The 17,551-nt window shown below is 33.8% G+C and overlaps 1 protein-coding gene across 1 annotated transcript in view; it reads right to left on the bottom strand.

Annotated features, from left to right (window-relative positions):
• LOC117102736 (cytidine monophosphate-N-acetylneuraminic acid hydroxylase-like) overlaps positions 1-17,551 on the bottom strand; it is a 49,225-nt gene that overhangs the window by 25,834 nt on the left and 5,840 nt on the right. Inside the window, exon 2 of the mRNA XM_033243143.1 lies at positions 1,246-1,470. Within this exon, the coding sequence (XP_033099034.1) occupies positions 1,246-1,445 (200 nt within the window). The 5' untranslated portion in view covers positions 1,446-1,470. The remainder of the gene's footprint in view (positions 1-1,245; positions 1,471-17,551) is intronic.

The raw sequence follows: 17,551 nt of genomic DNA, 5'->3' as shown, positions 1-17,551 counted from the left end.
ATATATATATATATATATATATATGGTCAAATTTGTGTGGAGGTTGAAAAATACAGGGGAAGTCTTTATGGCCCAAAATAGTGATTTTAGACCACATTGATAATGTAATTGACAGGCAAATTACAGTAATATTTTTATCAAATTTCTTTGAAAAATTTTTGTAGGCATAGGGCCTAGGCCTAGCTAGGTATACAGTAATTTCATTTTACAGTAGTTTAGAACGATATCAGGAGTGAGGGTGGTGGCAGTGGCCTACTAGGACTACAATTTATGTGAAGCTATCTTGGGTCCGATTGTCCACACCAGTTGGGCCCAATCGTCTGTCACCCGAAGTTTTCATTACGATGATCAAGAACGTATACTATCTAGGCCCTAGGCTAGGCTTAGATTGCTGCCGTCACTCTGCTACGTATACTACTACCGCATAACAAAGAAAGCGACCCACACGGTGCATTCTTAAATTTTACACACATTATTGAAATGTATTAGACGATAAAACGATATCACTGACTGAACGATCTACCATCCTCGCATTGCAGTAACTACTGTACTGAACTAGGCCTCATGTTTTTGTGGAAAGTTAATGGTCGTTACGTACCCGACAGTCGGCTGCCTTTATATTTTCACTTGTCTTCAATTTGCATTCAAAGGGTACATTGCTGCATAGCCAACTGTCGGGGATATAGTACCTTCATATCACTACTAATACAACAGAAAAAAACGTCGCATGGAGATGAAGAGAAAAATGGATATCTAAATGAAAAAACCATGTATTTCAGCAAGTATTAAAACCTTTTTGTTTTATTTTAGGCCTTCTTCAAAATACCTATGCCACAGCAGTTAATTTTTTTGCCGTAAAACCAAAATACTTCATCCATACCGACTTGCCGATCGGTTAGAGTGAGCCCTGACTGAACTCTGCAGAAACTTCCCATCGAACTTCGCATCGCGAGGTAAAACAAAATGTCAGAAAACTTTTTCTTTGACACATGCGCATTTGCATAAATGTCTACGCACACACACACACACAATAAAAAACAAAGGAAAAATGAAGAGTGATTACAATAGTTCTTATTGCATTACATGCATAGGAACTAAAAAGTGGTTACAGTTGCTTACAAGGGATGGGTGTTTAAGAGAGGTATCTTAATGCTGTAATTGAACATGAAAAACATTTTTTTTGTAAGTGGTCACGTAAGAGAGGCGGTCGCCTACGAAGTAGCTGCACTGATTCAATATACTTACCACTTAGAGGTATCTTCAATGTCCTTGATGAATGTCCCTCCTTGGTGCTTACATATATTCTTACAGGCTGTGAACTCATCAGAATCACGATATATTATGTACTTCTCATTCTCCGACTTGTTGACCAAAGTGACTCCCTCCTGAAGTTTTGAGGTTTCTTCTCTCGACAGAGTCATCAACTCTACACGTGTCTGCTCCATTTCTCACCTTAGCAACAACAACCAACTGTAGAAGAAAACAGATCATAATCCATTCTGTAAATCAATAATTTAATAAAATCAAGTTTAAGCTACAAGCAAAGAATATATAGGAATGGAATATTTTAATGCTTTGTTTAATAGATAGATAGATAGATAGATAGAAATCTTTCTTTATTCTGGATACTCAGTCAGTATTAGTACACTGTTCTTCCCTGAGGTCCAGGGTATGATCTTAAACATTGTTTCAATAGCTTTTATACAACCCAGTGGTCTTTATACAAAGTAATAATCATTAATTATTACGATGCCTAGATGCACAGAAGAGAATGGAAGCTAATAATGTTACAATTGATTTTAACAATTATGCAAATCAGCATTTCACACTTAACATAAAGCATTTTTCACATAGTGATTCACTTTGTATTGTAGTCGAGTCATGAACATATTACCTTTTTTACTGACATAGCACAGACTGTGAATGTTCAATAATAGAATTCCTCTTTACGATACAGTACACTATAGTAACTTCTATATTGACTATTAAACTTAAAGTTATACAAAACTTATACAAAACTTAAAGTTATACAATGAAATTCAATATTTGAATTGCTTACTTTATCAAATTATTTTTTTCCTTCCAACTGAAAATATTTCCCTGGTCAATTAACAATGCATTTAAGTAACTAAAGGGTACGCTTGCTTCGCAAGCTTTACCACTAGAATATTAAACATTGCAATTGTTTCTATAAAAGAACAATTATTCATGACCACTATAAGAATATATGTTATCTAAGTACAACATTCTATCTTTGTCAAGACCCCTATTAATTTTGATGATGTACGATGTGTACTGTAGGCCTATTTGTGGTAAAACGTTTATGCAATGGATTTTGAAACTTTAATTTGAAGGCTAGCCTTGTTCCGACGGTGTAAGTTACACCGGTGATATCGTAGTTATTGAACAAGCGTTTGTTACGAGGCTGACACCGACCGTATGGATGGGGTCACCTGATAGAAAACAAGCGCTTCACCCCGCAAACTAACACCGAAAAATGACCGGATTGGCAAGGCTCTCATCCGACAGAACTTTTTGTTAATTGACTTGCCACATGTTGATTGCAATAACACCTGTAGCTTGACCACAGTCTCATTTTCGAGGCAATTCTACTAGGCCTAGTTGGTTCATAATATCAACCAAAGCATCTTTAAAATGACATTTTTTGAGTTGTTTTTAACTTTATAATTGTCAAAAGTAATCCAAATAAAACATTACAGGACAAACTTATATTATTACCTTTCATTGTAAACTTCATATAAATTTTCATGTCCTTTTTTGGGAAATCCGCAAAATACCATGGTAGTTCGTTCGCTGTGTCTAAAGATATGGCTGAACGAGATACGGTGAACGCCGTTGAAATATGTACGTATATGATTCTGAAATTACAGCTAATACGGTAGCCTTATCTTTAGCCACTGCAATTCACACATTCTAGCATTCAAGAATCATGAACAACGTTCGTACTCGCATACTACATTTGGAGGCTCAGGTTATAAATGCTGCCGAAAATCTCCTAAATGTTAATAGGTAGACTTAGGTGAGGAAAAAACTCAGAATGCTCTACCAAGTGAAGATGAAGAAATTGGATGTTAAACATATTTTGCCTTTTATTTGTCGATAGTTGGGAATGACCTACTGCCTACCCAATTCAAAGCAGCCCTAGCCCATGCAGGCCCTCGCCTAATGTAATTTCTGTTTTTTCGTCTTCGTTTTATTGAGACATCATCATGAGATCAATAGAAATAATTTTAATCTTCAACTTTTTTATATCAGTGTATAAGCGCTATAACTATCCGCTATAACTCTAGTGTAGACATACGATAAAATTTAATGCGGCCTTGACTGGATTTCTCATTAACTTGCATCGGAGAGGAGTGATTGTGAGAACATGGCACGTGTTTAAAATTCATACCAAATACAGTGATACAAACCGTGTTGTCGATTATGCATGAATGGTTGAGGGCTGACAGGTTGTTGAACACACTTGCTATTGGCATTTTGAATAATACGGTTCCTATACCTTTGCATGGATCTAATTAGCTGGTAGTGGTAGTCAGTAGAAATATTAAGTTTCTATTACACTGATGTATGTTCATAGAATGTAGGTAAAATTGATACAAGCTATGGAAACAGAGACGTTAATGAAGTAAGGTTTAAAAGAATCTAAACAATATTTACAATAAAAAAATAATAACATACGGTAATAAACAGTATTCTGGTAACAAAATATTGTTGCAAATTTAATGAGCAACAGCCTCATGTCAACAGTCTACTGTATAAGAGACGGAAATCAGAAATAACTGGGTGTGTGATAGCTCCTGTCTGAAATGGATCAATCCTTTGTTAATGGTATTTCTACTGATATTTTTTCATACTGACATTATTTCCTACACCCATGAAACCCTAAAAGACACAAACATGAGAGGTACACAGCATTTAAAAATATATGATAATGTTTTGAAGGGTAATGATACTTAAGATAAGAATGACATTTCTGTTATCCAACATTATCAGAATTTCAACTAGCAATCTGGTTTGGTTAACAAAGTTCGAAGTTCAAATTTATTCACCATTTAAAAAAATCCATCAATCAGTAAACATGTTTTGTCTTTCATCTTTAATGAATTAAGAAGTTGCATTCATATTTGGATTTCAGTTTGTGTTATATTTGCAGACATTATCACATACCTACCAAGTCTTACGTATCTGGCATGAGCCCCACACTTTTCGACTAAACCTCAAGCTCTCAAGCCACTCACTTTAAGTCTCGCGCTTTTCCACTAATCTCAACCTAAACTTTTTATCAAAATACTTGAAACCTTTGCAATTCTAGAGTTTATCAGGACTAGAATCATCCAAAATTCTATCCTTCCAATTCTAGCTACAATTGCTTTGCAAAATGGATCGATGAGATGTAAACAATAGAGTTATGCATGCATGTTATCCAAGTAGGAAACTAATGATGGTGCTACACATTAAGTCATTTGTATTTGAGCACTAGAGATCTATTTCAGATTGCACCAGAGAGCATCTAACCCCAAAATTATTGGGTTTATTAACTGTTAAATCTCAAGCCACTAGCTACTGTACCTCCAACTTGGCATGAATGCTTATCTTCAGGAATTACTGTTGAAAATCAATTGAGGCGATCGCAGACCTAAGAACGAAAACAAGGGACCACCACTACAATAAAAATTTAATTTATTTCGCATGTATACACTACATCGATGTTGAAAAGATGCATAATTTTTCAGCACAATATAATGTTCCATTATGATGCAAATGTTTTGCATGCAAGCTTTTTATTGCTGAAGTATAAGTCGTCTTCAGCAATCAACAAAGGGGTCAAGACACCATACTATATTGATTATGATCAGTATTATTCCTGCCCACACACGTAGGAGAGCACTAATATAGTGGGGGTAGAAGTAGTGTTAAAGCTGAGAATTTTTTCCCAAAAAACAAGTTAGAATTTTTGATTAATGTCAAATTAAGACACTTCAAACGCCATTATAAGGCATGTGGCGATGTCATATGCAACTTCAACCATGGTGGAGTTGAGGAGAGTGTGGACTCCCAATAACAAGAACTTGCAAAGTGCCAGTTACGTATGTGATAGGTTGCCTCAAAACGGAGGATCTGAAAATTGGTCGCAACTGGAAAAAGTACAGTATAAAGGCCAACCAACCAACATGGAACGCCCCCATTGCCCTCTGCGGTGACTTTTCGTTCGACTCAAATAGCATTTGGCTACAACTTTATAATTCGGCAGCGGCCTTTTGTTCCACACAAATAGCATTTGGCTGCAACTTAATCATTCGGCGGCGACTTTATCATTCGGCGACTCTAGTATTTGATGACTGCATCATTCTGCGACTTTAGCATTTGGCGACTACATCATTCGGCAACTTTAGCATTCGGGGACTATAATTGAAAACTTGTATTTTCCAACGTCTGTGTACATAAGCCTAGCTTTCTAAACCATTTAAAATACCTAGTGCTTCCTGGTTGTGCTTCTTACAACTTTGGGGTGCAGGGAGTGCCGATTTACACTGTCATAATAATGCATTTTTAGAATGTATTAGGAATTGTCAAGTATGAGGTTACATTCCAAACACTTCTAGAGTACTGGATGGGCCAAGGACACTGGACTACAACCTTTTAAATGTCACAGAATCATTGTTTTAGACCACGAAATCACTTATAAGTATATACTAATCATGTGCATTATCATTTTTCTTCTTCAAATGTAGTAGAAAAACATAAACACAAACAGAAGCACCAGATTAACACAAAAATATACAGCTATGTAAGTTAGGCTTGTATTGTAAGCAGGCGTTGGAAATTACCCGTTATAATATTCGATGGTCGCCAATTGATACAGGCCTATAGTCGCCGAATGCTAAGGTCGCTGAATGCTGAATGATGTAGTCGCCAAATGCTAGGGTCGCCGCCGAATGAAAAAATCGCCACTACATAACAAATGCGCAGAATACATAGTCGCCACCGAATGAAAAAGTCGCTGTCGCATAACAAATGCACCGAGAATGCAATGGGTCGCCGAATGGTAAGTGCGCAGTGGAATGTCATAGGCACCGCAGAAGGTACTGTGGACGTTCCATAAACCAATGTTTATTGATCTGCCAAAACAATCTGCCAAAGAATGGAATAACCTACCAATTGACATAAGGAAAAATGCAACCAATATGAGTTTGGATATTTTCAAAAGTGCTATTTCTTAATTTTGAATTTTATCACATATTTAAATTCTTTTCTGTTTTCTTTCATGTTTTATGTCTTTTGTTGTTGTTTTTGTTTTTTAATTCTAATGATTTTGTATTTTGATTATGTTAATATTAATTAAGTTTCTATTCCTAGAATTGTTTAAAATAACTGGACCATTTGAGAGACCAGTACTTTTGTATTGAAAATGTATCCAGTCAAAAGAAAGAATAAATAAAATAATAAATAATGTGTAGCTTGTGTTCTGAACTACCAAGTGCTCACTGAAATAAATAAATATAATTCCTCCCATTTTTCTTCAGGAAGTTGCTTTTTATTTTTGGTAAAAACAGTGTTTTCCAAGTTCTTGTTTTTGGCTTTTCCGGTGTTAGCAGAAAAAGCCATTGTTTTTGTTCTGATTTTTTTTTTCTCATGGTTGTTCTGTCTGGCACTTTTGGTCACTTTCCATGCTTGGATCTTTTTCAAACTTTGTCCAAGCAAAGACCACGTATCAAAAATGTGTCACTAACCTCCACAGGGTTGGGTTTTTTAGCTTTATGGTAAGAAGCGTCAACATCATCCTCGTTATTACCACTGGAGCCATAGTTTGAGTCTTATTGACATCGAGTAGGTTTTCATGTTTATTTTTTTTTTTACCTTCTTTAGTATGATTTTCTTTTTGTTTTTCATAAATTTTTTACTTAAATACTTTTTTAATTATTTTCATTTTTTTTTTGTAATTTCAACAATACTTCTCATTATGGCAAAGAGGAAAAGTCCTATGTTCCATTTGAATTTTGATGTATTTTTAATATTCGATGAAATTTTTTATGTTTACATGTTTGCATTCATGCTTTCCATCCAACTACATGGCATAATGTTGCTAAAAGTAATGTTAAAACTAAATAATTAGCATTTTAAAGCTTATAGTAGAGAAAACGAAATAAAAAATCAATTTTCTTGTTCTGGGCACTGATACTGCTATTGGCATGACAAGCCCATGTATTTTACAAATCTTTCCATTTTACATATACAGGTACTACTTTTTGTAATGAATTATATTTTTCAAGTTTCCATTTTGTTTTCATATTACAGTAGTATAAATCATGCAATTCAGATGTTCAAGGCTGCGATTCGATTGTGAATAAAGAATAAATGCAGTGAAGCACTAAATGGAATTCATCAAAAGTATGTTCACATTACAGTACAAAGAATACAAAATAAAAAATGCATGACAACATTTCAACTACTTTAGAATATGATTTCTAAAGATCATTTTTGTAGTGCAACAAACCATGAAGAGCTACTGACTATATAATATTGTAAGCACTTGACTGAATAAAAATTCGACAACAACTTAGGTTAAATGGTGAGAAGTTTCAGATGGCTGGTTAAAAAAACACCACAACATGTACCTTATTCAATTGTTTATACAGCTAATTCCAAATTTATCATATGTGTAAATTTTGTTATTACATGACATATAATTTAGCGTATTGATTGCCTCAATTCTTCCATTTGGATTTTCATTGTAATATTTCGGCATTAATTTTGATTATTTTTTCTATATTTAACATTATTTTTGTTCACTGTTGTTGATTGACCAGAGTGTTTGGTAAGTTAATTACGCTGATAACCTTCAGAGGCTTTATCATCAGCTATTGTCGGTCCACTGCTGGAAAAATGTCTCAGGATATCCACGCCAAATCAAACTTTCCCTCTTGCAGTGTTGAACCATTTCACTCTTCCCCAATAAATATCGATTTTTTCTCTTAATCTTTTACGTTGTTTTCCCTTGTTTCGTTTTGCCATCCATGGGGGTCTGTTACTGTTTTTTTTTTGTTTTTTGTTTTTTTATTAAGAGGCTTAATACTTTATTACAGTTTATTTATATTCCATGAAAATGCTTGCACCTATGGCTAAAACATAGCCTTAGCCACTTGACAGCCTGTCAACAATGTAATTTGTGGTATCTATACAAGGCCGCCCGAGATTGGACACACCGTTTCAATTTGCTTTGTACTCCTGCTGACTACAAGCTCAACAACCAGAATGTAAACTGCATTTTCACCATTATTGTTATTAATATTAATAATGATAATAATATTACTTTTAATATTATTTTCTTTATTTGTATTCATCCCCCTCCCCCACTAGCTTGGCTAGGCCCTTCTACTACAGTCGCCAGTGTGTGGCTATTTTTTATGGGTCTATAAATCATGGGTACCCTACAATATCTCGATAATAGTTAACCTTAACCCTCTTCAGCGTATGACACAGTATTTTTCGACACAATAAAATGTGGAATACACTGGCTCTACTACTTGGCTAGTAGTAGGCCCTGGGTTGTGTTAGTCAGTTTCTGTGGTTTCTGTTTTTTATGCGATTGTCAATGCATAGGCCTATGTACGTAGGTACGATGATAAAGCCTAATACACCTTTTTTTTTGCGATAATTTAATTACAATTCCCCCTGACGAACACTGATGAACTGTCTGTAAAGATAGCCAAAATAGAGGCTTTTAGACCGGCTCGAGTTCTCATTATTTTCCATCCATAACCTGATCACTTTAGCTGAATTGTGCATGCTCAATTGTTGCATATAAAGTTCGATTTTTCCCGTTTCTACAGTATTTCATACCCTCTTCGCAGCCGCTGTTTGGTTCCTCAGACAATTTTTTGGTAATCATACCCTCTTTGCAGCCGCTATTTGGTTCCAGAGACGTCTTTTTGGTAACTGCGCATGCTCGACATGGCTCGATAACGTCACTTACTCAATGCACATGCTTACTGGCTGTCCTGCATTTTCAAGCGCATGCTCACTATGTTTTTATAGATACTTCATAGACGTTATTTGGTAACTGCGCATGCGCATTGATTAGTTCAGAATTCCCATTTCTTCGTAGTAAAAGCTACCGCTACCTACATTTTCTGATGACTGTTTCCTCTTGATCGTTACAGCCTTAAGGTGTGGCGCGAAAATATGTGGCAATTATAAACCTGCCACAAAGCAGATTTGAAATGAATTTATATCAAAAATATAATACTGTAATTTGAATAATTTTATAGTGCCCAATCACCTCAAAGAGAGAGTACGCTCACGGCGCTTAATTCGTTAAAATATTTTTAAAAGACTGCTTTGAAAGCCATTTAAAAAATATATATATTAACTGATTCCTGAAGAAGACATTACATTTAAATTACTGTACACAGGTCAGAGTTCTAATAAATTGTTCCAAAATTTCTTTTCTCAATGTACTGTATATCACTGGGAATATCATAACTGGGTGAATTGATATCTTATTACAGGTATCCTTCAGTTAATAAATACAGTTACGGTACGCAGAAGAGTAGGTGTTGCCCAATAGCAAGACAAATTTATTGGAGTGAGCGGACAACCATTTTAGTTTAATAAGTATAATACTAGTAGTACATATAGCAATTCTGGATTAAATTTGATTTATTTGACATTCATTCTAAAAAAAAATACAAACAACTGTAGAAAAATAATCAAACACCCCCCCCCCCCCCACACACACTTGAAGAAAAGAGGTACTCTATGCCTGAATTCAGGATATACAGATTTGTATCAAGAAAGGCTATTGCATAAAAAAAAAATATAATGATACTGATTTTAGTATTAAGAGGCCTAATTAGTCAAATGCTTCCTACGACCTTGAAGCAAAATAAAATAGAGACAAAGATAATTTAAATCAAAAGGCCATCTTTAAATAACAATCCAAAGCAAAATTAAATAAAAATACTGAAAGACAGGAATTTTGATATCATTGGTTGGTAAACTACAGTACAACCACTGTACATTAAAAATTTTACCTACGTTTCATACATACCAGACCTTGGGGATCTATAGTAATTTCCACAATGATTTGCTGATGATTGAATAATAATAATAATAATAATAATAATAATAATAATAATAATAATAATAATAATAATCATAATATTCTACAGGCTCTGAGTTGTTCTTGTATAGTATTAATATAACATACTATACAATCAACAGTTAGTAAGAAAATAACTTTAGCAGTAGCAATTATATAGTAATAGTATACAATTTTATTTAAAGTTTTATTCAGTTTATCATCTGATTTTATGGTCAAGAATTATCCAGAATGCATATGGTGGAGTGCTTGAGCATCAACGTGCTCAAGTTTTAATTTAAACTAGTTTGACTACATACATTTTCCGGGGGAGTCAGACAATTATGGGGGCCAGCAATAACTACTGTGTAGATAGACAGATTTGTTTATGACAATTAAAACAAAGCCAAACTGAACAAACAAGACCTTTACATTGTTTATTCATGTAGGAATATTCTTCATGGTTTATTTAACATCAAACACAAATTGTCCACAGATAACACAAGTCTGATAACACAAGACTGATAACATACTTTATATAATTTAGTTCTTATACAAATATGAAGATTGAGAATTTGTGAGAGATAAGATGGTTGAGAAAATCAAAGAGCCATTGATAACATAAGAATAAGGATTTTAAAGAAAATCTGTTGTTGAATAGCTTGACATTGCAGGTTGTTTAGGAGAGGAGTGATAAGATTATGTCTTGTTGCATTGCAATTCAGCATTGCTATCGTTGCAAAAATAATTCAACCGGGCGCCATTTTTGCCACTGACAAACCATTGATCCCATTTTCTAATGTAATTATTAAGATGTTGTATCTTACTTTTTCTTTTTAAATTTTAATTGATGATTAAATGTGTGTTCGATAACTAATATAATGCGAGCTTTTGTGTTTTTAGTACATTTTCATGGTAAAATATTATATTTTAAAATGCCTATTCCAAAAAGCCTATGAAGTCATTCAGGCGTACTGAACGGTAACCACGGTCTGTTGACGACAGAGTGCGCCACCTGGCGTCGCGACAATACGACTGTGGTACTCTATACAAAGGTTTAACATTTTGCAAAAGTAGAATACCTCAAAATCACAAAAAACAACATGGAGCTCTAATGAGACATTTTCATAATAAATGCAAAATATCATTTAAATATGGTATATTCTTTTTTTCCCATCAAATTTCTAATTTTAAAAGAGTAATTTATTGTTTCTTTTAATTTGTAATCTGTTATGTCATGAAATAAATACAAAGGAATTCCACAAGCAATTTATTGTTTTAATTTGTATGATTCATACTACTAGTGTAGCAATGTAGCAATAGGCCCTGTGGGCTTCATGTTTTAAGTGTTATAGTGTGTTTATTATTGTTAAAAGTATGGTAAATAAGTGTTTATTGCTTGTTTATGTTATGTAATTAAAACAAAGGGTTCAACATGGGCACAAATTAAAATACTCTTACTAACAGCAGACCTGCAATTTCCTGTAGAGCAGTTGGATGCAATTGATGACATCCTGCCATCACATCATCTGTTTTTCTACTACTTCTTACAGTATTAGAATCATACTACTGGTTTGCTACTCAAATAAACTACAGTAGGGTGGTCACGATACATTGTAGGGTGGCCTGACATTTACCATAATGAAATACCGTATTTATTTGAATAATCGCTTCAGGGCGTTTATTGTTGTGAAGGGTTATTTACTTATTTGAGGGCGGCGTTTATTCCAAATGAGGTTCTGGAGGGGATGTTTATTCAAATAAATACTGTAATTGAATTGACAGGACTTTAAGAAACTTTGTCAAAAACAGCACCCCTTTACTGAAATCCGACCAGGTAGTGTGGCGGACATTGCATAATTTTGCACTTGAAAATGTTGTTAACAGTACTGTAAATGGATAAATGAATGACGTTAATGAGCCCACACATTGACCTTTGGTCCCATTTTTATTTAATCTAAAAAGATAGCAATATTTATTATAGTACAGTATCATGGATCAACTTATTCCTCCATAATTCTAATATACAGTAATAAGTGTTTACCTATCTGATTAGCTTGGAAGAGAGTAGAATAATAATGAATGAAAATAGACCAAACTATCATGATTCTTTATGAAGTAATATTTATTGCCATATAATACTAGAGTCCATTCACAGAATTACAGATCCTACATAGGATTTGTGGGGGAAACATACTTAAAGTACACAAGTAGCTGCTTTGACAACCATTTAAATAAAAGTAATCTAATAAGTACCATGTAAGCAAAATGAAGTCACTGCAATTCTCTGGTTTCTGGTTTAAAATAATAAAATTACGACCTATAACTGTTTATGTACTTCTAATAAGACTACTATGCAATCTTAGATCAATGATTGGGAAACAAACAGTTTTGGCCTCAAACAACAAAGTGGCTTCTGAAAGAAGTAGCTTGCTAAGGGTAAGCAAATGCCATAATAAAATAGTTCTGAGGACGGTATATAAAACAAAATTTTCTATATATTTTTATCATGATGAAGTAAATAGGGTAGCCATGTTAGTCTAGATGATAACAGTAAATTTGTATTGTATTCAAACATCCAAGAGTGTAAATGCCAATTACAGGATGCATATACATGTATGTATATGATTTAAAATAGGCCTATAAAAAGAAAGCAAAAACATTTCTGTAAAACCATGGAGGCATTTAATAAAATGTCCAGAATCCAGATGAGCTTGCTCAACACAAATAATTCTGGATGCTTGCTTAACAACTAAAAAATGTTGATCCTGGGATCTTAGGCTACCAAAGACACAAACTAAACAAAAGGTTAAAATACTTTATAAAATAAACTTTGTAAAATGGTTTCGATCAATATTAAAAGATAGTAGTTTACAATGAAAAAAAAAAAACACTGCTGTAGCTGATTGCAATTTGTAGGGTAGCAGCCATCTTTTTTTCTAAAATCAATACCTTTCTCCTTAGTTTTATAGTTATTTCTAAAAAGTTTTGACCGCACCAATCTATAAATTCCTCAACATCACGCAAGAAGCATACTTAAAAGATTCTTGCTTAGAACTCAGAACTCAGATTGTTTTATCAGACCAAAAATTATAACAAATATTCTGGACATAATTGAATTAAACTATGACGAATTAAGCCGCTACCATGAGAGCCACCACACAGATAAATAAATTTATTGACTACTCATACAGTTTTGAATGTCATTATAAATTATATTATACATGTTCAGTATAACAGAAAATCACTAAAAAAAAACCAATAAAATAATAAAATAGAATATACATTCTAATTAATATGTACTCTAATTAATATGTTTAGTGTGTATGTAACCTGAATAAATAAATAAAAAAATAAATAGCAGTTTATTGGCCAGAAAGAAGGGTTGAACGATGGTATTAAAGGCGCTAGAGAAGTCCACTAAAATTATTTTTGTGAAACTACCTACTTTTTTAAGGTGTTCATGGACACTATTTAAAAGTGTGAGCACTGCGTCTTCAACACTTTAATTAGGGCGGTAGGCAAATTGTAGTTTGTCTAATCATGGTCTAATAAACCTTTTACATATGGGAGTAATCTATACCTTATTTTTTTCCAAACACTTCACTGAAAGAACACGGGTAAGTGCCACTGGGCGTAGATCATTCATTTCTTTGTAGTTAGATTTTTTTTTAATAGGCAAAATAATTGTTCACTTCCATAATGCTGGAACTGAAGTATCTATAGAAGTCTGAAAAAGTTTGTAACTGATCTGCAAACTGTACCTTAAATACAGCTGAAGTCAAAGAAATCCTTTATAGTTTAAAATGGTAGATTAGAAGTACATCAATAACAACATCATTTTACCATACAGTTATTAACAAAAACTCCTCAATGTGGTAAAAGGCACGCAGCACCATGTAAATCGTAAGCAGATACAGTAATTAAGGTCTTTTCAATATTTTACAAATTTTGATGCTCAGGAAACTTCACTCACACACAAACAAACACACATACATCTGATAATAGGCCTGACTTATCTTATAATGAGTTTTAACTTTAGTGGTTGGCATGTTATGACATTTGAAGTAAAAAATGAAATGTTTACAAACTACTTGTAAAATTTAAGCAGAATGTTTTAACATTTTGTGTTTAAACAGATTTTTACACTAGTGGGTGAAAATGTTTCTTGTGGTCGACATGTGATGACATTTGTGGTTATTTTGATATTTATGGTACAATGTTTTACATATTTGGTTATTTTTACATCTTACTACAGTGCCTACTGTTAAGTGTTATTCACCAATCTTACATCAATTTTAATCCAAATACAATTTACATCCAATCAGAATTAAGAATTAGTTTAAGAATGGTGTAACAATAGCCACTGCCTATTATTTCACAGTAGCAAATTTAGTTGCTGAACTGTCTACCGTATTTAATAATGAGTAGCGGGCATATTGACTGTTAATTTCATCATGCAAGAAAGGAAGAACTGCATACAGTACTAATAGGAAATGTCATTAATGCACAATTATGAATGTTTTCTACTGACTGTAAATAAATTGCTTCACCCTGACAATACAGCATCTTGCTGGTACTAATATAGCTACCTCTATAGACTACTGTATGCAATGTTTATTGTGTAGCTTTTGTTACAGCAATTAATATATTCCATCTAGTCTACTTTGTCTTTAGATCTACCGGTCTTCTTAAAACAAAAAAGTTTCCATAAGATAAGTTGTCAATAAGACAAACAAAACACATAATTTCCTAATTTTCTGGATGGTAAATACATCATTGCTCACATGCGAAACGAATGGCATTCCTAGAGTAAAGCCATAATCCATATTCTTGAAATTTTTGTTCACCTAAGCCACAACCATGAGGTGTCTGAGGTGGACTCCTTGTAATCAGGGATGTATTCAGGGCGTGGCTTCCCCCCTCCCCTTTGTAAACAGTGTTGGAATTTTAAAGCTTGTTCTTACTAGCAAATAGGCCAACACATTCTTTCCTGGGATCACTCAAAATGAATACTTCTATAAAATATGTAAATATGTATCAGCACATGATAGTTTGGTGTTGATTTAACTGTACAATTTTTAATTGACTCATTCTACTGTAGGTTTGTGACCCGTGCTCTAATAGAAACCCACCATAAACTTCTATCAATAAAAATCACATGCTAACCTGGGGTTACCCAGTGGAATATTCGTTAGATTAATCAATTTTCATTGTACACGATAATGCAAAAATTAAAATTTTCGGATTTATAACGGCTACTTCTCAAGGGGTGGATTTAGCAAACTTACAAAACCAAAAAAAATCCTCTTGAATTGGCCTTAAATCCATAAATCGCAGGCCATGTCTTTTAAAATACAAAAATGGGATATTATATGGTTCAGATTGGTTTCTATCCTTTTGCAAGCACTTATAAAGTTTTGTTTAATAATACTAACTAGTAGTAGAAGTAATAATAATAATGATGATGATGATGACGATGGTAATTATGATAATAAATAATAATATTATAATATTAAAAATTGGAAAAAAGGGAACTTGTGATTTGTCGATCATAATTATTATAGTAGTTAAAGCTAGAGTATAGTTGGGAAAAGTTGTCCTGGAAATTAAGTAGATCTCTATGGTTGGAGAAAAAAGATCATGAGTAATTTGTTGGCTCTTCATTTTGATTGTAATATGGTGATGTGATGATAAATTTTACTATATAAAAGTGTCATTTCTGGCCATCTGAAGTACCATTTCCTCAAATTTTCTTTGGGGCTGAGGTGGTTGTAAAACCACAGCTTTGAAGTATCTAAAGTACATACATCAAAGACTGTTTTTTAAGCTTTATTGTTTATGGTACTTGACACATACAGTATTAATCAGATCTCTATGGTTGCCGAAAATCCGTTATTTCAAAATCCTGGCTACGTCCCTGCTTGTAATAAGTTAATAAATCGTAACAAGAACATGATTTTAAAATTGTATTTATTGAAATAACTATTAGTAGTATTATCAAATCTTAAAATATTAATACTATAGACTATAGTATACCAGCCTAGCATAGGCTACTGACTGTAATTGAAGCCTACTCACTATCATCTGGCCATAGGCCTATACCTATAATAGGCCTAGGCCAAAACAGTTTAATAAAACTCTGACCTTTGTTTTATCTAACTAAACCAACAACCACACTACGACACTCTTGACACTATAGCCTAGGCCTATAATTAGTAATAGTACTAGCCTTGGTAGGCCCTAGGCCTCTTCTACTAGTGTAGTAGTAGTATTAGCCTAGGCCGATAAACTAAACATAGCCTAGGCCTAGAAATTTTAGTATTCTAGCAATTAAATGAAATCCATAAAGTACGAATTACATGATGCAAAAACTAATTTAGTAAGTACACTATGGACCAATGGAGATTCGAGCTTATTCCAGCCAGTGTGTAAACAAAGCTTACCTCAACAATACAACAATAGCCTACCAACCACACTTCTATACGAACCAATACGAGGACTCGCCGCAACTGACATTCGCCGCACCGTGATGATGAGTGAACATTGCCGTTTTCATACAGCGCATGAGCAAATCTAAATCATGGCGTAAATGGTTGGAATTGAATCCATAATTTAATTTTGGTTGAGTGGGAGTAATTATAAGGGGATAAGGCGACTTATTCTGGAAATTTAACAGTCACATAAACATTAGTTTGAACTCATATCCTTATTAGAACAATATAATTCAGTCTTATTAATGCATTTCAGACAGGCTTTGGACAATAAATATAAATCCTAGGACGTCTACTTAATGAAACTTACAACTTTCACTTGAGGTTGTTAAAAAACTCTACAACACCGATGGTATTTCAATATAAGAAGAATTAAATTGTTAATGAAAAAATCCTTTTGAAAATTCATTCATAAAAAATTCCAGTAGGCCTACAGGTATATCCCAAACAATATCAACGCACCGGTCGATGTTACGTGTGGGTTTTTTTTTCTGATTCTTGGGATTTTTTTTTTAATCACTTGTTATATCAGTCTTTTTTAAAAGTATATTTTATAGGAATATGTCTGAGGGTTATAGACCCCGGTTCACAAACCGGACACAGTCTTTGGACCACGAGAAATAAAATATCTATTGGCTTGGGCCTATTTTCATTCATGTTCTGACAAATCACAACAAAGCATCACGAATGGTTATATAACAGCTAGAGAGTCAGACATCATTAGGCATATATTTTCATTATTTATTTAATTCCGGCCTCTGGGAACGCGACGCTGTTTTAATGAGGATCCGTTCAGACTGCCATTGACAATCAGCAGAGGGCGTTACGTCGCACAGTGGACCAGAGCCGTAGATAGAGAGAGTTTGGCCAACTCGGGTTCAATCACGTGACTTACACCGGCCATGTTGTCACCAAAACAAAACAACGCGATAGGGTAGGAAGTTAGCAGTTA

This window comes from Anneissia japonica, unplaced genomic scaffold (assembly GCF_011630105.1).
Source record: "Anneissia japonica isolate Jap-2015-1 unplaced genomic scaffold, ASM1163010v1 scaffold1005_len2656397_cov198, whole genome shotgun sequence".
In the NCBI taxonomy this organism is placed as follows: domain Eukaryota; kingdom Metazoa; phylum Echinodermata; class Crinoidea; order Comatulida; family Comatulidae; genus Anneissia; species Anneissia japonica.
The sequence above is the reverse complement of the archived record's forward strand: the minus strand, read 5'-3'. Positions and strand labels throughout refer to the sequence as shown.